The sequence below is a fragment of the Lemur catta genome, chromosome 3 (assembly GCF_020740605.2).
Source record: "Lemur catta isolate mLemCat1 chromosome 3, mLemCat1.pri, whole genome shotgun sequence".
Taxonomy (NCBI): Eukaryota; Metazoa; Chordata; class Mammalia; order Primates; family Lemuridae; genus Lemur; species Lemur catta.
The window spans coordinates 32,354,233-32,377,454 of record NC_059130.1 but is presented as its reverse complement, the minus strand read 5'-3'; the positions used below and the strand labels follow the sequence as shown (position 1 = coordinate 32,377,454).

Here is a 23,222-nt window from a genome sequence, read left to right as displayed (position 1 = left end):
AAGCCAAATGGAAGAGGAGGAAACCAACATGCTAGCAGAACTGGAACTGAGTTTAAGAAAAAGGCTGTACCCAGTATATCAAGCTCCCTCATGGCTGCTGCCCTCAAAGATCTGAAGAACAACCATGTAGAAGAGGCGTTGTTTTGTTCTTAGTTCTATTTGAGCTCTGAAGTGTAAAGAATTTCCCAGCACCCTGACTCCGTTTAAATGTAGCCAAGAGGATGACATGTAAGGTTACTCCACTGATTGAAGGGTTAGTCTGTTAGAGCAGTGGTTCTCCAGCTTTAGAATTTCATGAACAAAACAACAGCAGCAACTATAATAAAGGGAGGACCTGCATAGAATTAAAAATCCTACCACTTCCCTTTTATCAGCTCATTAAAGGAAGGGAAACTTAATACCAAAGAAAGGGTAGTTGACCACTACATTGCCTTTCTGTTTTTACATTTTGCTGCACACTGGTAAAAAAAGAAAATAAAAATTGTCACAAATTGGTAACAATTTACACACCATTGTTTGGGAAACACTGGATTAGAGAATTTTTAAGATTCTTTCCAATTTTAAAAATTGTACAATTTTAAATCATATAGTTTGGTACTTAATTATGTCTTTCTTATATTTTAGCTGACATCTTGAAAGCTTACTCAGTGCCAAAATATGTGTTAAATTCTTTACATGTCAGTCAATTTAATCCTATAAGTATCCCTACCTAATAGATGTTTGCTAGTCCACTCTGAGTGGAAACTGAAACTCAGAGTTCTGTGTCTTGTCTTAGGTCACACCCCGGGAATTGAACTTTGGTCTCTGATTTCACTGCATTTAATAATTGCTATTAGACTGTTTGTGTCCCATCTCCCCCAAATTCATATGTTGAAATCCTACTCCCCAATATGATGGTTAGGAGGGGGGCCTTTGGGAGGTGACTAGGTCATGAGGCTTGGGATTAGTGCCCTTATAAAAGAGACCTCAGAGACCTCCCTTATCCCTTCTGCCACGTGATGACACAGTGAGAAGACAGCTGTCTATGAACTGGAAAACTGGCCTTCACCCTACAGGGAATCTGCCAGCACTTTGATCTAGGACTTCCCAGCCTGGAGAACTGTGAGAAATAAATGTTTGTTGTTTATAGGCCACCCACTCTATCGTATTTTGTTATAGTAGTCTGAGCAGATTAAGACAACAACTGTGTTACATGCCCTCTATTATCTCTATTATTAAATATTAATAAAATATTTCAAGTATCTTTATAAACTCTGAGTCCCTAGATGGCAGGGTTTTAGTTTTTGAATTTAATTTCTGAATCTCACCATAGCAGCACAGTGTCTCTACTGTATTGAACAAAATTGACCAACATTTGCTGAATGCCTACTAGGGTTCGGCTCCTAAGCTCGGGGAATACTGAGGCACACAGATAGATATGCGTTGATTCAATGATCAGCAGATCCATATAGGAGCCTTTTGAACCTATGAAATTGTTAAAATAGTGCTCTCATTTAAACTTGTATGCTATCTGACCATCCAACCTCACAGGACCTATCAGGAAGGAGAGTCTTTTCTCTGACTTAACAACTCCAAGAAGAAAGCCCCGATGTTCTGTTGCTTCTCAGACTCTCCTCTCAGTGCCAGGGAGAACAGCAAGGCCTCGCCTGTCCCTGATTCCCGCGTTGTCCCCGCACCTAGGACGCCTGCCCACTGTGACAGTTTGAGAGACCGAAGAGGCTCCCCCCGGGCTGCTGGAGTCCCTGCACCGTTCAAAGACGGTTGGGAAGAACCCGCAGTGCGCCAGGTAGTAGGGAAAGCTGGTTCTAGGAGAAAAGGCAGGGGGTTTGGGGATAGACTCGCCACGAGGAAAAGATTCTAAAGGGGCTGGGAGCCTGATGTCTGACTTCGCAGCTTATATTCATACAATGCTCGTCATCTGCCCACTGTCCCATGTGCCAAAAAGGTTTTTTGTAGCGCGCTGCCCCTTTACTAGTGAAAACCCGTGTAACTGCCGAGAACATGCAGTCCTGTGGGCGTAGTTGTCTCGGCACGAACACCACAGCAGACGTGACCCGGCCGCCGGCGTCTCGCTTGGCGGATTCGCCCCGGCCAGGCGGCGCTGCCCGCGCTGCTCCCCGGCCGCCGCCCCGCGGGAGGGCGCTGCGCTCTGGCCGGTCCCCGACGCCGCGCGCGCCCGCTCGGCCCTCAGGGCCCCGGGCTGTGGGCGGGTGAGAAGGAAAGTGAGAAGAGCAAACTCTATCCATGGCAACCTGAAGGTGGCAATAATCACATTTACTTGAAAATTGCCTGAGGATGAACTACATGGTCTGTGCGGATATGCAAATATGTGAACGTATGCAAATATATGCAAATGTGCGACCCTCTTAACTGTTTTCTCCATCTGGATGTGGCCTCTTGTGGTGAGGCCAGAAGGAAGTGGGCTCTAAGTGATGGATTCTCCCTCTGGGCTGAGCGGGAAGCTGGAGAAACATACCCTTTGTTGTCCTGGTCACCTTCCTCCCATAGCTGGGGTTTGGGAGGGGCTCAGGCACCTTAGGAAGGCTCACGGTCAACAAGTATACATTGTTTTAATTCACTTGATCTGATGAGGAGAAAGCAGGCTGTCTGATCCTTGTCCCCTTCTTTGTCCCCAGTCCCTGCCATCCCTGGCCTAGATCATGGTGTGATAATCTGACAACATTATCATGTTGCTCTGAGTCTCACAATAACCTGGGAACCTTCCACATTCCTGCACCTCAGCCATAACCTGTAAAATAAGAAGGCAAAACCTGATTCACATTAAGCTTCCTCCCAGAAGGTCATAGCTGAATGTCTGCAATTTGTGATGGGAAATATAGCAACAGGGCTGTGCTGTTGTGGCTCACCATCAACTGGACACACGAGAGAGGAGGGGGCAAGGGCTTTGCATTCATTCTGGAACACAGACCTGGATTCAAATCTTAGGTTTTCCTGGTTCCTAACAGTTTATACTTGGACAAGTTGCATAACTTCTCAGTGGAGGGTCCCATTTCTCTTTTCTGTAAAGGAGTTCATTAACCCACAAAGGTTTTTGTACTTAACCTCTATCCTCAATACATGCATTAGTATACAGAGCACATATTTAAAATGCATTCTATGTGTCCAGCACTGGGCTAGGTTCTATAAATCAAAAGGTAAAACAACCATAGCCTCTGTCATTAAGAAACTTAGTCTAGTGGGAGCAACATACGAGGATGGTGGTTAAATAACACAGGGCAATAATTATGTGCCCAAGATGCTTTGGGAGCACACAGCAGGTACACCGAACTCACCAATCCAGCCTGAAGGGACACAGAGGATGGTTGAAACTCAGGGGACATCTGAGCTAAGTCTGGAAGAACAAGTAGGCATTGGACAGATAGGGGAGGCGTTGAGAGCTTCCCAGGCCAGTGGAGCAGCCCCATGCAAAGGCACAGAGGCCTGAGAGAAAGTGGCTTGTTTTGGGGAGCTCCTTGTCATTCACTATGTCTGGAACATAGCATGATTGGCAGCGCTGAAGAAGCAGGTTTGGGGAAGGCTAGGAAGGCCCTTGGGAGCCATGCTAAGGCTGGCTTTACTCCAGGACGATGGGAAGCAGGGACTCTTGGAAGAGTGGATAGACTGGCATGATTTAAGAATCTATAAGACTGCAGGTGGAATTGTCCTGGGGAAAGTCAGGGTGGAGCCTGGGAGGCCCATCAGGAGGCTGGAATACCAGCTCCCATCTGCCCTGAGAAGCTGGACCTGTGTAATCCAGGCCAACATCCTACAGCGTGGACCAGAACTGCTCCTCAGCACCACTGTGAGGCAGGCAGTCTGCTTTTGGGCTCCCCCATCTCTGCTCCTTCATCCATTGAGTTCCTTATCCCTCCTCGGCTGCTAGCTTTTCTCCTGCTGCCCTTGACCCTCCTTGTGGCAACATTTCTGTTACATAACGTGCACATAGTGTCTGTTATTTAATTCATTGTCCCTCTTAGAGAAATGTCTGTGTTAGAAGAGGAACACAGGGAGAGGGCAGGGTTTGCCAGTGAGAGAGCGAACTCTAACAGCAGTCCTTTCAGGCATCAGTGCAGTGTGTGTGGAGTGGAGATTGGGCTGGGAGGGGTCTGTGCCTTCAAAGGTCGACAGAGTCTGGTCACTGGGAATGGGGAGGTATGGCCTCTGCCTGAAGCACATGGTGCCCAGACACAGGGTCTAGATGCAGTAGACTGTGTGTGGCTGGGCACACACATGCATGTGCGTGTGCTCATTTGTCCCGTGTCTGTGGGTACATGGCATGAGACCCTGTGTGCACCTTGTGTGCTCTCTCTGCTGTCTGCAGGGAGTGCTCTCCTCCATTCCATGGCCAGCTCCTCGGCAACCCTCAGCATCACTTCCACCTTGCCTTCCCTTCACGCTTGATATACTGACAATTTCTCACGGTCACCTTTCCTAGAGGTCCCTCCCACCCAGAGCAGAAGAAAGAAAGGTAGAAAGTTTGTGTTCCCCATTGCCACATAGCCCTCAACCCTCAGGCCTCAGCCCTGTGCCATTCGGGGGAAGGTCTGAGGAAGGCCTGTTTTTCCAGGGCATGGGGAGCCTGGGAAAGAATTGGGGATGTGGCTTATTGTCACTTTTTCTAAAGCCTGGGAACTAAGTATTTGTGCAGGCCTGCCATCAATGCAAGGTGATTCCTGAATTTTTAAGGTAGAGTCTGGAAGGCAATGAGACTGCTGGAGGTGGCAGTGGGGTGGGAGATGAGAGCCCACGTTGAATATCCAAGAAAATGTAGGGCACTTCTGAAAATTCAATGTGCAAACAAATCACCCAGGATCTTGTTGAAGTGAAGGTTCTGAATCAGCAGCAGGTCTTGAGTGGGCCCTGAGAGTCTGCCTTTCCTGCAAGCTCCCAGGTGATGCCAATATTGATCCATAGCCCATACTTCTAGTGGCATTAGTAGAATAAGTAACATTAATATATTTTTCAATGAGTTGGGGGAAGCTCAGTGTCTGATACACACACAAGCTTTCCCAACTACTCCACCTACCCACAACAATAAGGAGCTTCCAAAGGACATTATAGTCCAAGGAATGGAAATTAAAGGAGAGGATTGTAAGAGGAGTTGGAATGTGGTCATTTTAGGGTCCTTGTAATCAGGTTAGATATGATAAAGGGCACTGCAAAGGTGCCATTGCTTTTTGGCAGTACAAGAGTATTTTATGCTCTGTTCTAAAGAGTATTGTAATATAGCAAAGGCCAGCCCAAGTGCCAGCAAAATGCCCACCAACAGGCCTCATTACCACCGCTCCTACCACCCACTCTGCCTCCCACCCTATGTTGATTCTCTTTTAAAGGAATGAATACTTCCTTAAAGCTTTCTGTTAAATGCTGTCTCAGGCAGATTCTATTAGTTCTCTGGTCACAGGGCTGTGTGGAAACCCAAGGACAGAGCTGGAAGGGTAACTTTTAGCAGTCCAGCTCCTGCCTTTGTGAGAACTTATGTTTAGGTGAGATGGCCCAAAAAGGCAACAGACATTTTCCCAATTGCCTGCAGGGTAAACTCTTCTTTAATACTAATTGCAGTATATTTCCTCTCTGGTGTAATTCATTTTACAGCTTCCACATCTGTTGGCTCATTTAATCTTTACATCAGACCTGTGAGCTAGGCAGGACAGGTTCATTACTTGCTTTTTCTCAAGTGAGAAAACTAAAGCTCAGAAAGCTGGTAGGTGATACAGCCCAAAATGCATAACCCCTGTCTCCCAACTCAAACCAGTACTCTATCTGGCCACCCAACTCTGATACATTTTGTACTTTTCCAGGGAATGAAAATGACCCTTGGAATCCCTAACTGATGGTCTAATATTCTGGGGAGTTGTCCACCCTGGTTTGTAAAAGTGGTATATCTATATCCCTCAACCTCCTTCTTTATCTAAATTTAGATTATCCAAGACAAGGTGAAAAGAGGCAGGGGGAATTTGGAAAGCAATTCCTGAGTTCTGACAGCTCAATTTTTAATGTTAATTGTAGAGAAGAACCTTCTAAAATCTATCTTTAGGTTTCTCTGCTTTCTTTTCCCAGGCATCTCTCATCCATCCCTCTTAGAGCCCATATCCACAAATTTTCTGGCCATACCTGGCTCTGGAAGAGAAGTGGGAGCTGAAGTGACAGCTTCTGACCACTAGAGGGACCCCCAGGCACCAGCTACAATATTTCCACAACAATTGGTGCCTGGCATGGTACCCACCTCTTGGAAGAAATCAGTTCAAGTGCATATCTGGCAAGGAATCCCTTTGTTGCTCTCCAAACCAGACCCTGAAGAGACCAAAGTATCCCACCTCCAAACCAGAGAAATTTAATTCCAGAATCCAAGCAAAGAGATTAAAATCATCACAAGTAAGACCCAGACACCAGAACCAAAGAGTATGCATTTAGTCTAGTGTTCTTTGCTCAATGTTACAATCATAGGGTTTCAGAGTCTTCTAGTCCTAAATATTCTGATTAAAGATATCTTGGATTGGGTCCAAACTACTGAAAATCTCTCTCCAGGTAATTCTGATGCACTGCCAATGTGGAAGAAAGCTGCTAAACCGGTCCCAGCTCTATCCCAGTGCAGGGAATACCCTCTGCTACACTTTGATAATTTGTTAATGTCAAGCCTCAGCTTGAATCCTTTCTGTAACTATGAATTCATAACTCAAATTATTTTTACCTTTGTATTCTCTTCCTCTTATTCACACCAGTTCTTTTCTCTCATAACAGCATTTGTAATTTATTTGTGTGTTTATGTGTCTAACCTCTGCCTTTCATTTCAGTCTCTAAACTTCACAAAGGCAAGGCCCACATCTGATATGTTCACCGCTGTAAAACAAGAACACAGAGCAGTGTACAACACATGGTGTGCTCCTTCATACTTCATTCCCTCCTTCCTTCCTTTCATTCCTTTCTTCCTTCTTTTAATTAACAAGAATGAGACAGCCATCCTTGTGGCAGAGATTCAATTGTGGAAAGCTCTTCCTAACATTCAGCCAAACCTGTCTCTCTGTTATTTCTTCCCATCCAGAGTTTCTAGTTCTGAAGCTACACACATCTAATGCTTTTTTTTTTACAGCACAACTATTGAGTCAAAGACAGCTATCTATTTTCTACACATTTCCAGTGAAAATCTCCCCTACCTCCCCCCTCCCACACACACACTTTCTTTCACCTTCAGCCTCTCCTTATAGAAGTCGCAAGCTCTTTAGATTGTCATCATTTCGGCTACCCCTCTCTTAAGAGTTCTCATTTGTTGGTGGCCCTTTGGACATGTGGTATCCAGAGCTGAGCACTCTATTCTAAATATGGTCTATCCAGGGCAGGAGTGGTGTTGCACCCTCCTTTGTCCTGTACACTGTGTCTCTTAATGCAGCTGGAGTCTGCATTAGCGTTTTGGCTACCACATGCACTACTGAATCATCTTTAGCATGTGGCCAAGTGAAACCTCTAAGTATTTTTTTCTAAAACAAGAACTTCTGTTGAGCCAGGTCTCTTCCATCCTGTTTTTGCACAATTGCTTTTTAAAAATGCAGGTTTTGCATTAATCTTTATTAAATTTTATTTAATTTCTGCAATTTTTGCTAGCTCAGTGACCTTCCTTTCCCTTGTTCTTGTCACACTTTCCAAAGCTTTCCATGGATCTCCCTCCATCAAGCACCCAAGTGTATGAAGTAAGCGGACCTCTTCTGGGGCTGGAGGGGGACCATGGTGAGTATGAGAAGCATGCTTGTGTCTTTGGAAGCTTTTGGGCTAATAGCAGAGACAATCCACTTCATCCTCACCCCTTTCTCAGGTCACAGACAGAAAAGAGCCAACTAATTTGTAAAGAGCTTTCTTCTCCAACGCCCCACACCCATTCCCTCTCCTCTGGGTAATTGGCTTTTAGCTTGTTGGCTTCCAGAATGTACCACAACCACCTTGGGAGAGCGTGTAAGGGCAAGTTCCATTTATTCTTTTATCTTTTCTGTGTCTGCACATAAAGAATATTCCTGGATGTGACAGTGAGATAGGACCATGCAATGACCAGGGGCTTTGCGATTTGCTGTGGGTCTTTGGCTGTGAAATAGAAGCCTGGTATGATAAATCTAGGGGGCTGAGGGCTTTGTGGATTTTTCTGTGTCCAGGGATCCAAAAATACATTCAAGATTGCCTGGGACAGAACTGGGAAATCCTGAGAACCAAGGAAGGAAGGAAAGGGACAGGAGGAGAACAGATGGATTTAGAGAAATGCTTATGTCTATAATTGTATATGATTCATTTCTGTGTCTTCCAGTACCTCTCATAGCATCTTGAACTTAGTAGGTACTCAATAAATTCTTTACACGAAATGAATTGTACACCCCTAAGTGCCTTAAAGCATTAACCTAAGTACCCAGAGCTGCAGGGAGACGAATAGACACAGGGGGGCGACAGAGCCCAGAAGGTGAGACAAGCAGCTGGCGCTCAGAGGTAGCAGGGGCAAGTATGGCAGGGGCACTAAGCTGAAACCGAAAAGGAGGAGGGGAAACTGAGGGAGGAAAAAATGGAAACAATGACTTTAGGTCCAAGGAGAGTGTGGGCTCTCTCCCTGAGTGTGATGAAATCAGAGGAGGTGGCTGGGCTTCAAATTTGATTCTGTGCCAGCGAAGGACTTTGTCTCCTAGATCCTGGGGGAGTCTCCGTGACTCACTTTTCCTCAAGTAAAGATGAAAAATGACAAGCCTTCCCAGCTTTCCCCTGCTGTCCAAAGCCCGACAATATCCCAAAGGAAAGAAAACATTGTTCCTCCAACGTGTGGCTCAGGAAATGTGGTGAAGTCCCCAGCTCCAATCAGCCATAAATTGACACAGAGAACAGGTCCACAGGCCAGAAATCTTGTACTGACAGTTCTTCAGTATCTTCAGCCCCCAAAGGGTCAAATGCCGTGGACAGATACTGTTCCTCTGGAGGACTTAGGGAGAGGAGGTCAGTGCCCCATCAGTTTTCTCACCAATGATGTGCTTACTCGGTCCTCTTCCCCCTTGGACTGTGAGCCCTCCAGTGTGGGGAACCAAGCTTCACTCATACAAATTTAATTCATTAATTTACGTATGTTATAAATGTATCCTGAGTTCTGACCATGTGCCAGTCACAAGAGAGAAAAGACTTCTGCACAGTTGGAGCTTATTTTCTAGTGGTGGAAGGAGGCAAGGTTGGCAGGCAATGAACTGGTAAGCAAATAAACAAATAAACAAGACAGTTTTAGCATGTGATAAATGTTGCAAAGGAAATATCCCAGGTGAATTGGTAGGAAATAATTGGGTGCACAGGGCAGCCAGGGCTACATCCCATTGGATGTCAGGGAAGGTCAGTCTTTAAGGAGGTGATATTTACATGGAGACCTCAAGGATGAAGATGCTGTTCTCCTAAAGAGCACAGGAAAGGATGTTCCGGGCAGAGGAGATGTCAAGTGCAAAGACTCTTAGGGTGGAAAAGAGATTTGCCCCTTGAAAGAACAAAAGTTGCCACTGGGCATAAACTTTGTGAGCATGGGGGTGACAAAGCTGTGGACTGACCGTGGAAATCCTATTAGATAGTACAAAAGCACTTGGGATTAACTCTAAGTGCAGCAGGGGGCAACTAAATGCCAAATTGGGGGTGTAAGATTAGATTTTCCTAAAGAGAGACTTTATTACGTTCATCGGATTTTCTAAGAGGACTACAATATTCTTCTCCCCCCTCCCCCACTAATGATAGTAATACCTGATTTGGAGGGAGAAGACAAGGTCCACACTCCTAGAAAGACTATAAAGACTGAAAGATGCAGTTGGAGCTACATACAGTGTATTCTTCCAGGACACAGAGAAGTACCTAGGAAAAAGTACCTGGGAAATCTTTGGGAGTCAGCAACTTCAAGTGCTCACAAACATGCTAGGAACATTCAAAGAAGGGAGGGGAAAAATGGCAGTGATGGGGAAATTGAGGGTCTCTTGCTAGAAACCAAGTTTGCAATTAACTAGGTAATGACTTACAGATACTTGAGAATTACAAAGACTTATTTCCCCTTATTTATAAAACTATGTCTGAAAGATATCCTTTTTTTTTTCTTTTTTCTTTTTTTTTTTTTTTTTTTTTGAGACAGAGTCTTACTCTGTTGCCCAGGCTGGAGTGCCGAGTGCCATGGCATCAGCCTAGCTCACAGCAACCTCAAACTCCTGGACTCAAGCCATCCTCCTGCCTCAGCCTCCAAGTAGCTAGGACTACAGGTGCATGCCACTACCATGCCTGGCCAGTTTTTCTGTTTTTAGTAGAGATGGGTCTTGCTCTTGCTCAGGCTGGTCTCCAATTCCTGACCTCAAGCAATCCTCCTGCCTCGGCCTCCCAGAATGCTAAGATTACAGGCATTAGCCAACGTGCCCAGCCAAAGATTTCCTAAACCTAAATGTGGCATAAGATGCCCCCTAAAGTGATGTTCCCAAATTTCCCTAAACCAGTTTCCCAGGGGCTGTCTTGTAGAGATTTGTTCTTCCCTTCACCAAAAAGTTATAGAAAAGATGAAAGTTAACATATATTTTTGATGAACTGATTTCTAAACACCCCCACACCCTGGTGTACCCCACACCCCTCCTGCCCAAATCACCTAGATGTTGAGAGATGATTTGGAAGGACTTGGACTTGTTAATTAACCTAAACAGTCACATTCGTCTGCAAGGAGCATTATTGTTAATTAAAACTGTGATTCTCCTTGTGCCCAGACAGCGGGCGGCCTGCTGTTGTCACGATAATTAGATAACATACAATGGTTTTCATGCAAATCCCTGGCAATTAGACTTGGTGAAGAATTGGGTTTGAAATCCCAGTGAAGTTCTCAATCAGAATTCCTCTGAGGGTGGCTCCAGAAGGAAGGTGATGGTGGAGCTGGAGTATAGCAAAATAGGGGTGGATAAAAGGGGATAAGGACCAGGCATTTGTTTCCTAAATCCTCCTGAGAGGCCCCAACCCAAAATAAAAGAATGATGGCATCAGTGTGATATTCAAACTTACCTCAAACAATAGGTCTCGCTCCTTAAAAAAAAAAAAAAGCAATGCAAATTGACACTCCCTGAGCCTTTGTGTGCTCCCAAGAGCTTGCCACCCTGGCTCTCCTCTTTCTGAGAGGATTTTTTTCTTTAGCCAGGAGGCCCAATAACTCATACACAGCTAAAGTCTCTGCCAACTCTAAGATTAAATTCTTAAGGGTTCTAAGGAAACAAGCTTTCTATTCCTGAAGGGTTGCAGAAAAGACGCCAGATTCAGACCAATTTTAGAGTGGTTGGTGGCGTAGAGGGGTTAAATGGATGGGGTAGCAGGTCCCCAGGAAAGCTTTAAAGAAAGGACTGAGGTCAGGGTTAGACTTAAGGAGGAATTCTCCAACTGCCACACAGACAACGGCAGGGAGAGGGCAGCCCCCAAGTGACTGGGGCAAAGCCAGAGGGCGTGGGCCTGAGGAGGAGCAGCCCTGGGGGCACTGGGCACTGTCTCCAGCTGCTCCAACCTCTTATCAGCTGCGGGCTTCTGCCTCTGCTTTTCCCTTGTGCAGGGGTATGATAGCTGCTGGGCTTTATCCTGGAGTCTGGAGTTCTCTCTGGACTGAAGCAGGAAGGATTTCTATTTGGATGTTCCAGGTTGGGGTGGGGGGGGGTTGTTAAGAAAAGCTTAGTGGGCTTAAATTATGCCTCCCTAGCATCAGGTTGACACTAGAAGATTCAGGCAGTCAAAAACACCTTTTCATCCCTCTTAACTAGGTCAGCATCCAAATCAGTACCTTGGAAGGGAAGAGGGCAACATCTGGCAGGATTGAGAGAGTAGTCAAGGATTGGAGGGGAGAAATTCGAGAGGAGCCTGGAAAGAAAACAGGAGAGCAAGAAAATACTAGAATGCATTTCTGAACTGTGGTTGAGACCTGAGCATAATTTAGGTTCGTAAATGATTTCCTTTTTCTTCATTTTCCCTTCCTCCCTTTCTGTTTCAGAATGCCTCCCGAGTTTCAATCGGTCCCTAAATCCCACCTTCCAATTTTTGATGCACCAATCAGGAGCTAACCCTGGTAGTTGCTAAGAGAGAGGAGGTGGGAGATTTAGAGACTTTGTCATGGCACCCACCCAGGAAAATTCCCCAAGCCTTTTGCACCCTCCTGCCTGTGATATTCTAACTGATCTCCCCTCCTCTCCTGCACTGTCCTATGTATTCCCAAGCCCAGAGAGTCAAGCAGAAACATTTTAAGGAACAAGCCAGGCATAGCACATATTTGAAAAATGGAAAGACTGTAATTGGATTCAAACAGAGATGAGGTAGATGCTCAAGTTTCCCCACCCTTTAGTTGGGTTGGAGGGAGGAATTCATTGTTTTACGGCCTCTTGGATAGAGGGTAAATTTGTTGTTGGTGGTAAAAAGCTGTGCCCCTTATGAAAAGGGGCTTATTTCTTCTAAGCACCACCTACATTTACCTGGGTAGAGGTTGCAAAAAAACATCTAAGGTCACAAATAAGCAGCTGGAAGATCAAGGATGTATTTGTGGAAGAGGTGCCCAGGATGTTGGGGTATAGTGTGGAAGGTGGAAGGAAAGATGTAAGTGAGAAAGAAAGGTTTATTTTAAAAGCTGGAGTTTGAAAGGGAAATTTGGGGAATTCCAAGCAGAAGATGAATCAGATCCCCCTTTAAGTTTCTCCACCCTTCACAACTTCTTGATCTTTTCTTCCCTCCACACATCCTACACAGAAAAGACTAGGCAAAAAAACCAGGGTACAGAAAACTCATTTGGTTAAGGAGTGAGTCATAAATCCTGATTTCATATCCTGAAAACAGAGATGCGTGCAGAATTAAGTAGGGGGTGGGGCGATGAGAGAGGTCAGTACACACACAGTTGTGTGTGGCTCAGACACTGACGGAGATGCAACCACATGAGTGGACATATGTTATCACATGCACACATCTAATATGAATATAGGCTCTAGCAGGTCTAGAACAGACACACACACACACACACACACACACACACACACACACACAGGAATTAGGGTCATGCTGAGGGACCTAGGAGAGACGACTCCTAGGAGGTGGCTTTGAAAATTATCTTGGTATGCTACTGGGAAAGTCCATCCTGAGAGAAGGACTAAATAACTTCCCCACCACTGCTCTGATCTCTAACCAACACCAGAGAGGAGATAGAAGACAAAGAGGGAAGCTGGATAGGTCAGACATGGGAGACAAAGTATTGCTCTGGGCTTTATCGTCACTCTTCTCTCTTTTTCTCTGTGGGTTTTGGTTCCTATTCCACTTGCTTTCTGCAACAGTTTCTCTTCTTTCTTCAGCTGCTAAGCCCTTGCTTCTAGTTTTTTTGGGCTTAGCTGCTCCCCTCATGCTCTGGTACCTCTTCTCTTCCCTCTGGGAATGGCAGTAACCCCACCTCCTTAAGAGAACATCTGTATGCCCTGAGGATGTTTATAGGTCATTCACTTTCTCTCCAGGACACCTAGAGAAAAAGACACTGGGAGGAAAGTCTGGCATAAAATGTCTCTTTCTCTCCATTCTCCTTCCTCTCCTTTTCATCCCCAGACAAAATAAGAAACCACCCGCTTCATAAAAAGCAATGCAGACTTTAATTCAGGTTGACAGGTGGGAAGAAAGCTAGGATTTGTCTCCAAGGGTGTCCAGATGAGACCATCTTGCAGGGAGGGACAGGGAAGGCAAGGAAGTATGGGTGGCCTGGTAGCAGAACAGGGCCAGGAGCAAGGGCATAGCCACACAGTGCAATATTGCCAGGGCTTCTGCCAGGTTCAGCAGCAGGTCCAGAACCTGCTGGGCCAGACATGTTGGCAGCAGCAGTAACCTGAACCTCACTAGGGAGTCCAGTCCCAGAAGCACCCCATAAGGCCACCAGAAAATGAACCAGGCCCAGAGGATACCAACCCAGGGGCCTGGCCCCCTGCCCAGTGCCTTCATCAGCCCCTTGGTGCACAACAAACCCAGTGGCAACAAGATGAAGATGACAAGACAGCCAACAGTGTGTATGAATTGCAAAATCTTCAGGTCCTTGCTGGATCTCAGGCTGCACAGTCCATGGGAAGTGCCACTGGCCAGGGTGACTGGCAATGCCAATAGGGCAGCCACTCCCCAAAGTCCCACAGTGAGCCCCAGGGTAAAGCCTGGGGCCTGGCCTGCACCCAGTCTGGGGCCCAGGCAGGCATGGCACACTATCAGCAGAGCCTGGGCAAAAGTGGAGCCATACCAGACACAGTAGCCCAGTCTGCACAGGGCGGTGCTGGGGGTGCTGCTTAGCCCTGGCCCCAGGATGGGCACCACGATGCTGAAGAGGGCACTGCCCACAGCCAACTGTGCCAGGATGGGCCGGCCAGGGCAGAGCTGCCAGTGGAAGAGAGGTCTGAGAAGCGCGAAGAGCACAGCTCCACTGGCCAGGATGCCCAGGACACTGGCCAGGATGAAGAAGGGCAGCGAGGAGTTGTCCAGCAGGTTACAGGAGTGGCAGGGGGCAGCTGCTTCCAGGCTGCTGTCGTAGTCAAGGCCTTTGAGGGAATCGTTCCCATAGTCAGAATAATTCCAAAATTCGTCATCAAGTGTCAGCTGAGTGAAGTTCTCAGATGAGCGGGCAGGCTCCACCTGGAGGACATGGGGGGGGGCATCAGAGTAGCCAGCTACCCCACTGAAGTGTCTCCTGGGAGCCCAGTAGACTGTGGGAGGGGAGGACAGAAGGGAGGCTTGGATCAGGGAACAAGGGACCCGTCGGAGCTAGATGCAGTGAGGACGGAGGAAAAGGACCAGGCAGGGAGACTGAGGAGGCTGTGCAGGAAGGAAGAGTCATGGAAAAGCCAGGGGAGGGGTACCGGCCAGGCCCATACGGGAGGAGCAGGAGGAGGTCAGAGGGGAGGCTAACAAGGGACCTGGATGGAACTGCCTTTTGAAAGGCAGACCAGAAGGAAAACAAGGGGGAGCTTGGAGGCCGGCACAGGGAGGAGAGAAGGAAAAAGATGTTTTAAAATGAGAGAAAATGGAGGGAAGGGATATGAGATGAGGAGAAAAGGGAAGAGGTCTAAAGACAGGAGGGCCAAACAGAAGGGGCTGTGGGGGCTGTGGGGCTCAGCCTCTGTACTCACCCGGTGCAGACAGTTTCCCATGGCACCGTCGGGCTCAGGGCGGGCAGAGAGAAGGGCTGGGACCGCTCTGGCTCTGGCTCTGGCTCTGTCAGTGCCTGTGGTTCCAAGATAAGTACCCAGGACTAATGAGGGCCATCAGCTTCCGGGCTGGGCCATGGGGGGGCATTCAGGAAGTCTTCACCCCCCTCCACCCACTGCCTGCCCAAGCTTCAGGTCTGCATGGGGCACTGGCCCCCAGGCTTCCTGTTTTTTGGGTGGATCGACTGGTCTGGACTGCAGGCGGGAAAGGAAAAAGGTGGGGACCACAAAGTGGGTATTTTCCTGAAGTGAAAGGGAGGCTGAGAAACCAGGGGGCTTTCCAGCAAGTGGAGATTCTTCAAGCACAAGGAAGGAAGAAGGGGTCAGGGGTGGTTTGTGAGGCAGAGATAAGAGAGGTGCTGGGAAGTGGGAGTGAAAGGGCAGCTGAGGTCGATCACTGTTCCTCTATCCCCTTGAATTTGAGCCAGGGAAGACAGTCTGAAAGCCAAGTGTTGTGGAGAGTTGTTAGTATGCTTTGGTGGGATTCATTCGCCTGAGGGGTGTGCATGTGGGCCTGAGCTCTGTGTGCATCAGACTGGGTGTGAGAGTATACCTACCTATCTGTGTGTGTGTGTGTGTGTGTGTGTGTGCTGTGTATCAGGGTGCACATATCCGTGTGTTAGGGCTAGGCAGGTGTCTGGGTGTGGGTATCGCTATCTCTAGGTTTGTGTGTTGCAGTGTGAGGAGGGAGGGCTGGGGTGGCTGTCGAGGCTGCCTAATGAAGCTGCTTCAGGGAGCAATTGGGCATTTGCCTAGCCACCTATGGGCGCAGTGAATGCATCTTGCATACGAAGCAGAACACATGGTCTGACAAGTTAAAGTAGGCTCTGGGGGACAATGGGACAGCATATTTTAAAATGGGACTGCTGCCCACAGGGTAATCTCTACTCATATTTCTGCTGGGGGACATAAAGTCTCTGGAACTGCTTCATTGGCCAGGCATCTTAGCAATATGTAAAGTTTCTTATGTGGGCCGGGGGGTGAGGGTGGTGAGCAAAGCTATTTCTCTCCGTCTGGCAGAGCAAGGGCGTCTACACTGCAGGTGGATCCTCCTAAGCTGAGGCCTCTCCTCCTTGGTGGCCCCTGCCAGCTGCTCCCAGCTGCTTTTCCAGGATCTCCACTGTTTCATCACCTGCTCTGCACTTGACTCCCTCAGATGGGGAGACATAGTCTTGACCTTAGGAGGGGTTAACCATGGAGTGTCCGAGTCAGAACAATGTGGTAGAGGGGGTTGGTTAGGGGAACACTTTAATTTGTTCAAGAAGGCATGAGATGTTTTAACCCCAATTCTGTCAAGGGTCTTCCGTCCCACTCATGTAGGGGCATGTGGGGGCAAAGCATCTCAGACTTAAGGCGCCTGGAGGCAAAGACCTCAGACCTCAGACCTCGTAGAGATTTCACCCTTTCCTCCCAGGACAGTAGCTCAAGTTTCAGGTTCAACATGAATGGGGCTAGAGTTTGGTGAAGGTCTGGTGAAGCTGTCCTGGATGGTGTTGACGTGTCTGCACCTCCATCTCAACGTGGTCCTGCAATGCCTGGCAGAGGGCTGGGGAGAGCAGTCAGACACCCCACCCCAAATGCCCTTGAAAGGAAGGGTCCAGCAAAAGGGGATGAACACGCTTCTCTCCCTTGGAAAGTTATATTGTTTCCATACATAGATGCTCTTGGGAGAGTGGCCTGGCAAGGGACACACCACCCCTTGGGGTACCAGTAACAGGTACAAGGGATACCAAAAAATAGCCCTTATATACAAGCATCTCAGCAGCAGTGAGAGCAGCAGAAAGGAGGCAGCCGAATGACACGGATAATCCAGATATATTGAGGGTGGCCCCTCTGAGATTAGCACAGGAGAATTAGAAAGATTATAAAGATACACGATCCCCTCCCTGCTCCCTTCCCCCGCCCCCCACCCCGGACAGACACACACAGCACAACGGCACCTCTTCCCCCCGCCCCCCGTACAAATATGGCTTCTGTGTAATATGGACAGAGTGGTTGAGCTCGAAGAGGAAAAGTCATTTCCCAAAAGCGGGTGCTGGGAGACAAGGAGCCTGACAGGCCTGCGGCCCCAGGCTCCCTTGCTGCTGTAAGAGGAGGGGGCCCTGGCTTAGGTTAGGGGCTGCCTGTGGTGCCCAGGACCCAACCAGCGGCTGGAAGATTCACATGGCATTACCTGAACTGAAGGGGGTGGGCAGACCTGCTGCACTGCAGCTGCCCCGTTATGCACGCCCGTCATCAGAGCAGGGAGGACATGCTGGCGGAGGGTGAGAGTGAGGCCAAGGGCATCCTGGGTCTGAGGTGGGGCAGTCCGGCCAGGCCAGGGAGGGCTAGCAACCTCATCTCCATGGCAACCAGCTGGGGGCCATGGAAGGAAGACAGGAGAGCAAAAGCAAAAGTGGGGACATAGCCTTCAACTGGCTGAGTACACGCTATGGGAAAAGGAAGTGATGGTAGGTCATGCCAGGGTCAGTGCCACGGAGAGGCCTGAAGGGTGCATAGCAAAGGCTGTGGCACTGACTCCATGGCTCGGAGGAAGGGAAGCCAGGGAGGGGCTGAATCTCTGTGTTTCAGGGAGAGACAGAATGGATAGCTGGGCAAACACACATCATGGGACTCTTTTCTCCAAGACTGATGGGCACTGGGGGAGGCACAGACAATCCCAGGGTCGAGCACCCTCCCAGGTGAGGTACAAATGCTGGCCCGGAGTCCTCCACACCTGAGGCCTCCTTCACACGCCCACAGCCCTGCCACCTGCGCAGGACCCCTGGCCCTTGGCCCTCCTCCTCAATCCCTGCCCCGCCCCACCTCTCACTCACTCACTCACACAGGCACACACACATGCACCCACAGGCGCACACATGCATGCACACGCACAGAGTTCACATTATTCCCTCAGTTTGGGCAGGAAACAGCTCAGTGCAGTGAAGCTCCTTTTAGTATTTTTGTTGTTATGTCTGCCTGGCTGCTGAGGGAGGAAGGAATAAGGGCTGGCATAGAGACCAGGAAGGAGCACAGGGCAGCCAAGAAGGGAGGAGCAGTTGCTGAGCAATGCCATGGAGGAGCGAGAGTGAGGGGCCCCTTAGAGGGGGCAGCAGACACAGTTCAGGCCCCAGAGCAGTGCCTCTCCCACAGCTGCTGGAGCAAGGAGTGGCAGCTGTGCCCTGCTCTCCTCCAAGGGCGGTTCCCGTGGGAAGGGCCTGGCTTCATTCATTTTGGGGGCTATGGGGGCAGTGGTCCATCTCTGTCATCCTTCCTCTCTAAACCTACCCTTCCTTTCAGTGACCTGTGTCCTTTCCAGGTTAAAGCCCTGGGGCCCTGTGTGGCTGGATGCCTTCTGCAGGTCCCATCTCCTTGGGGACTCCCCCATTCACCCTTTTCCCATTGCAGTGGAAGAGAGGTGTCAGGGTGGCACCCACTTACCTGTCCATAGCTCCTGGCTTTCCCTAGCAGACAGAAAGCCACCCCTAGCCCTTGCTCACAACTCTCCTGCTCCTGGGTTCCTGGAGAAGCCTGGGAAGCTGCTCTACTATAGAGGATGGAGGGAGGGCTAGTGAGAGCCCCCACCTCCAAGCAGCCTTACCCTCTCCCTACTCCTCCACCATCATTCTCCTCCTAACACTCCAGGTTTTGTTTTTTTTTTTTTTTTTTTTTTTTTTTTGCTTTTCTCACCCCAGGGCCCCGCCTCTCCAGCTTGGAGACAGATTTGATTTGGGATTGTTACAAAAATAATAATAATAATAACCCAAACGCAGAGAAGCCACGGAAAGGGCTGAGGGCATCCCTCCCCTCCCCCCCGCCCTCCTCCCTCCCCATTCCAAACCGAGTACAAAACCGCACCCAAAGCAGACATTCTGTACAGGGGGGTGGGTGGGCTGGGGAGCAAGCGGGAGGGGCGGCCCTGGGGTCGCTCTGTACAAGTCCGGGTTGGTGATGGCCCCAGCAGTCCCCATGGGGCCCCTGAAGGGCGCTGGAGGTGGGCAGGCATCCCTAGATGAAGTATTCCTTCTTGTCATCCCCTCCTGACTGCCCGCCTTCTGCATTGATGATGGCGGTGTCCGCGTCTGGGGCGTCATCGGAGCCTTTCGCCTCATGTGTCAGGTAGGTTCCTGTGTAGAGACAGAGGCTCCTCCTTTCAGGAGCAGCTTCCAAACCGCTGCCCACTTTCCTGCCCACCCACTCACACATTGCTCATGCAATTTTTCTCTTGCCTAGAGCTTTCTTCCACCCCACCTTACCTATTTTGCATTTTGCTGCCAACATCACTCACCTGACCACATCCCCCCGTGAATAATGAATCCTGCCCCTAAGTAGAATCTCATCTATAATACTGGCAAAAGAAAAACAAAAGAGGTGTGTATGTGTGTGCATGTGCATGTGTGTATGCATGCATGCATGCACACAAATTGGTGATGGGGAAACTGCTATGTCAGCTGCATGAGCAATGCAGTGAGATCTGGCTTAGTTATGACCAGCCCGTGTAGCCAGGCCGCTGGCCAAAAGGGATCCCAGAGCAGCAAGTCTGAGAGGAGGGAATGTGAGGAGAGGGTGGAGAGAAGGCATAGATATAGGGAGAAATTTAAAGAAGGAAGAGAAAAGAAAAGCAATGGTATAGGGACAGGCAGCAGGAGATCAAAGGGGAAGGAAAAATGAGTCTGGATAGGTAGAAAGGAAGAAAGTGCAGGAAGAAACAGGACGGAGATGTGGTTTCTGAAGCTCTCTGTCTTCTACAGGAGAGCTGGAGGGAGAGCAGCAGGGGAGCAGCCACTCCGAGTGGTAAGGTTTGATTTTACTTGGACCATCCCCAAGTGATCAGGCTTTACTCTGGCTGGTGGCGCTGTTATCACAGGGTTGGTTGCATTTTTTCTTTCTCGAACATGCCAAGGGGCTGGTCCAATCTCTGAAGACCCTTCTTGCAGCCTTCTCTTCCTGCCTTCCCCTGATGGATCTTCCTACCCCTCCCAAGTTCTGTTGATGCTTCTCTCACACCTCTGACCTTTGTGCCGGATCAAGTAGTGGCCGAGGAAGATGAGCAGGATGAGTAGCAGGAAGACGATGAAAGCCACAATACCCCCGATGATGGCATGGTAGGTGCTGGAGGAGGAGGGCACCGGGCTGGGGTCTGCGGGGAGGGGAAACACACACCGTCAGGTCTGGGGAGAGCCCTCATCTCACAGCACTCTGACTTGGCCGTGGGTAGCCTTACACAGCACAGAACAGGCACTGGTATCAGGAGAATGGGGCATCACCATTCAGCAAAGGGGATATGCCTTATTTGGTACTCTAGTTTCTTGCACCATGCCTGGAATATAGTTATTATTAAAACAAATTGATGTACTCATGAATAAATACATAAAAATGCTCACACCCAACTGTCTAAGTTGAGTTCTTGGCATTGAAACTTGACCTTGGTCAAGGATCATTGCATTAATGTCTGTCTCCCTCCTGCCCTCCCTTCCTTCTTTCCTTCCTTCCTGCCTGCCTGCCTGCCTTTTTTGTCTACTCTTCTTCTTCTTCCTCTTCTTCTTCTCTCTCTCTCCCCCCCACCCCCCTTTCACTGTTGGGTTATCAGAGTGTTCCTTCCTCATCTCCCCACACTCTCTTACTCTCCTGTCTGCTTGGTATTCTCAGCTGGTCTCTTTAGCTCTACAGGCCTTCTCAGTCCATCCATTCACTGCCCTGAGATTAGACAGGGAAAGAGCAGTGAAAAGCTGATGGGGCCAAGAATTAACACTTTGACAGCACCTTAACCAAAGATGACAGACTTTGACCCCTGTATAAAGAGCACTGTTCCTTCACCACAGGGGAGTTTGGTTTCCAGTAAAACCCCAATCCTGTAGCCTGTGCCAACAAGGAGACCCGGGGACTCCATCTGTCCTTTGCCACTATCCAAAGATTTGTGGGAAGGACAGGGACTGAGTTGCTTTCTCCATGATGGCGGGTGTTTCTGCCATTGAATATACTGAATCTGTCCTCTACAGCAAAATATAGAGAGGAGAGATTCCCACAACACATACTGGGTGGCAAGGACAGCACCAGCCATAGTCAGAGTCCCACATATCTGAGGACAAGACCACAGACCTGGGACACAGTTTGATGTATCCAAAATTACATTAGCCATAGATATAACTCTCCCACCCATGGGAGAGCTACTGTTTTTCCATAGACTCAGCTTGCGTCTTGATGCCTCATTGACTCCTTATATATTTTGTCTTTCCTACCTTATGTCTCCTCAGGCTTGGCTGGCCCAGCGTTTTAGTTCCCTGCCTGTCTACGCCTTATTTGAAAAGAAAACATTTGTGCTCTGGTTTTTTATGCTCTGTTTGGGAGGGAGGGAGTGGATGGGCCCAGGGATGCTATGCTATGATTGGGGTGGATGTGATTGTTTAACTTGGAGGAAGCCCAGTGAGTTTACCCACTGTCTCTCTCCCACAGAATATGTGAAAATCAATCCTGGATAATTATTCCAGAGACTATGGAAATGGCAATTCCTTACAAAAGCACAGGTTTCCATGACCAAAATGACCTCTGGGGTCATCAATTACAGGTCCCTGTCTCTAGGTCGAACTACATTTAATTTCATTCCAGGCAGGCCCACTCAGGCTATTTCTGGAAGAAGATGTAGTAGCTCCTTCCGCCACCAGGCGTCAGCACTGGCAGCAGATACCGTCGAACAGAACTCCCTCTGCTTGGCTTTTCAGCACAGGGCAGAGGGAGATCAGCAAGATACCAACCATGGGGCACAGGAACTTTCCCTCACTGCCAATCATCGTCAGAGTTGGTCTGGAGAGATCTGGGGGCAGAGAGCGGACCTCGGTGCATTGTCCTGGCTCCTGGCATCTTACAATAGCCTTGTTGTGCTGAGGCAGCTCCCACATGCTGAGATCTGCCTCTGGAGTGGGAATCACCCATTCAGACACTCTGGTCCCAAGAATTCAGGCCTCTTATCCCTGGGAGGCCTGGCTGTTAACCTCCCCGCTGCTTTAATGGGTGTTTCAAGTAACGGAGCCTCTGATGTTCCCCAGACAATCCATTTTCCCTATTCTGAGAAAAGATTTATAAGACTTTCTGGCAGGACCCCACTACCATTGGGATTGTCAAAGAAATCCTCAGCCAACTTTCCATAAAGGGGCCTCTGTGCTGGCCTGTCACTTCTCCTGAAGCTGGGTTTGGGGGTCACAGCTTTAAGGAGAACTTCAGAGGAGGAACATCACCTGGTCCCTCTAGAAGATATGGCATCTGAGAAAAGACTCTCATTATCTGTTGGCCTAATACAAGCTTCTCTCTCTTTTCTGCCCGGACTCAGTATAGTGTGTCCAAGGTCTGCAGAAAAGGCAATGACAGCAGTCGCATGCACCCCATGCCTAGTCATAGGAGAAGAAACTCTGAGAACAGATCTTTAGAGAGGGAAATGCATCTACGCTGGCACATAGGAGGCTCTGGGACCTCTACATGCAGAATTATTGCTCTTGTTAGGTGAGTGCAGGAGATAAAGGATGGTGTCACTCCGGCCACCATTGCTAAACAAAGGCAGATGAGAGCCCAGCCTTCTATTGATTTTTCACTATTACATATTCTAGAGTGGACTTAGGTCCTCAGGCCCTCCACTGGTGCCTGGTTTTCCTTCACTCCACTCCCAACCAGCACATAGGGATGCTGTGCCAGCGTAGAACAAAGAGGGTGTCAGGTGGGCGGAGAAGGGAGATGCTGAGGGAGGAGAACAGAGGGGCCTCACCGTTAACATTGAGGGTGTAGTAGGCCTTGTAGCTGCCCATGTTGCTGATGGCCGTGCAGCCGTAGGTGCCGCTGTCACTCTTGTTGAGGAAGGGGAAGATCAGGGCACTCTCCTGGGTTATTTTCAGGGGTGGCACACTGCCCTCCTTCTCCCATAGGTACTGCTGGGGGCTGTTGAGGCAGACAAATCAAAAGTGTTCAGGACAGGGTAGGCCAGGGAGGTAAAGGAAGAAAAAAGGTAACTGGAGCAGGGCGGCCAAGGACTGTTTGATGAGACTCATGAAGTTATAG

The 23,222-nt window shown here is 48.8% G+C and overlaps 2 protein-coding genes across 2 annotated transcripts in view; both read right to left on the bottom strand.

Moving 5' to 3' along the window:
- Window positions 1–13,591: 13,591 nt before the first annotated feature.
- ACKR1 (atypical chemokine receptor 1 (Duffy blood group)) lies at window positions 13,592–15,252 on the bottom strand. The gene is made up of 2 exons (XM_045547051.1): window positions 15,123–15,252; window positions 13,592–14,628 (listed from the first exon to the last, which is right to left on the bottom strand). The coding sequence occupies exons 1-2, from the start codon at window positions 15,141–15,143 to the stop codon at window positions 13,639–13,641; spliced, it is 1,011 nt and encodes a 336-aa protein (XP_045403007.1). The 5' UTR covers window positions 15,144–15,252; the 3' UTR covers window positions 13,592–13,638.
- Window positions 15,253–18,907: 3,655 nt separating this feature from the next.
- CADM3 (cell adhesion molecule 3) overlaps window positions 18,908–23,222 on the bottom strand; it is a 29,286-nt gene continuing 24,971 nt past the window's right edge. Inside the window, exons 8-10 of the mRNA XM_045547050.1 lie at window positions 22,933–23,102; window positions 20,194–20,319; window positions 18,908–19,306 (exon numbers count right to left, since the gene is read on the bottom strand). Of these exons, the coding sequence (XP_045403006.1) occupies window positions 19,188–19,306; window positions 20,194–20,319; window positions 22,933–23,102 (415 nt within the window). The 3' untranslated portion in view covers window positions 18,908–19,187. The remainder of the gene's footprint in view (window positions 19,307–20,193; window positions 20,320–22,932; window positions 23,103–23,222) is intronic.

Bases quoted from the DNA above. Each gene is read 5' to 3' on its own strand.
- ACKR1 (XM_045547051.1), bottom strand. From the start codon at position 15,143: ATGGGAAACTGTCTGCACCGG. The intron at 14,629-15,122 runs GTGAGTACAGAG...CATGTCCTCCAG, and splicing joins TGGGAAACTGTCTGCACCGG to GTGGAGCCTGCCCGCTCATC.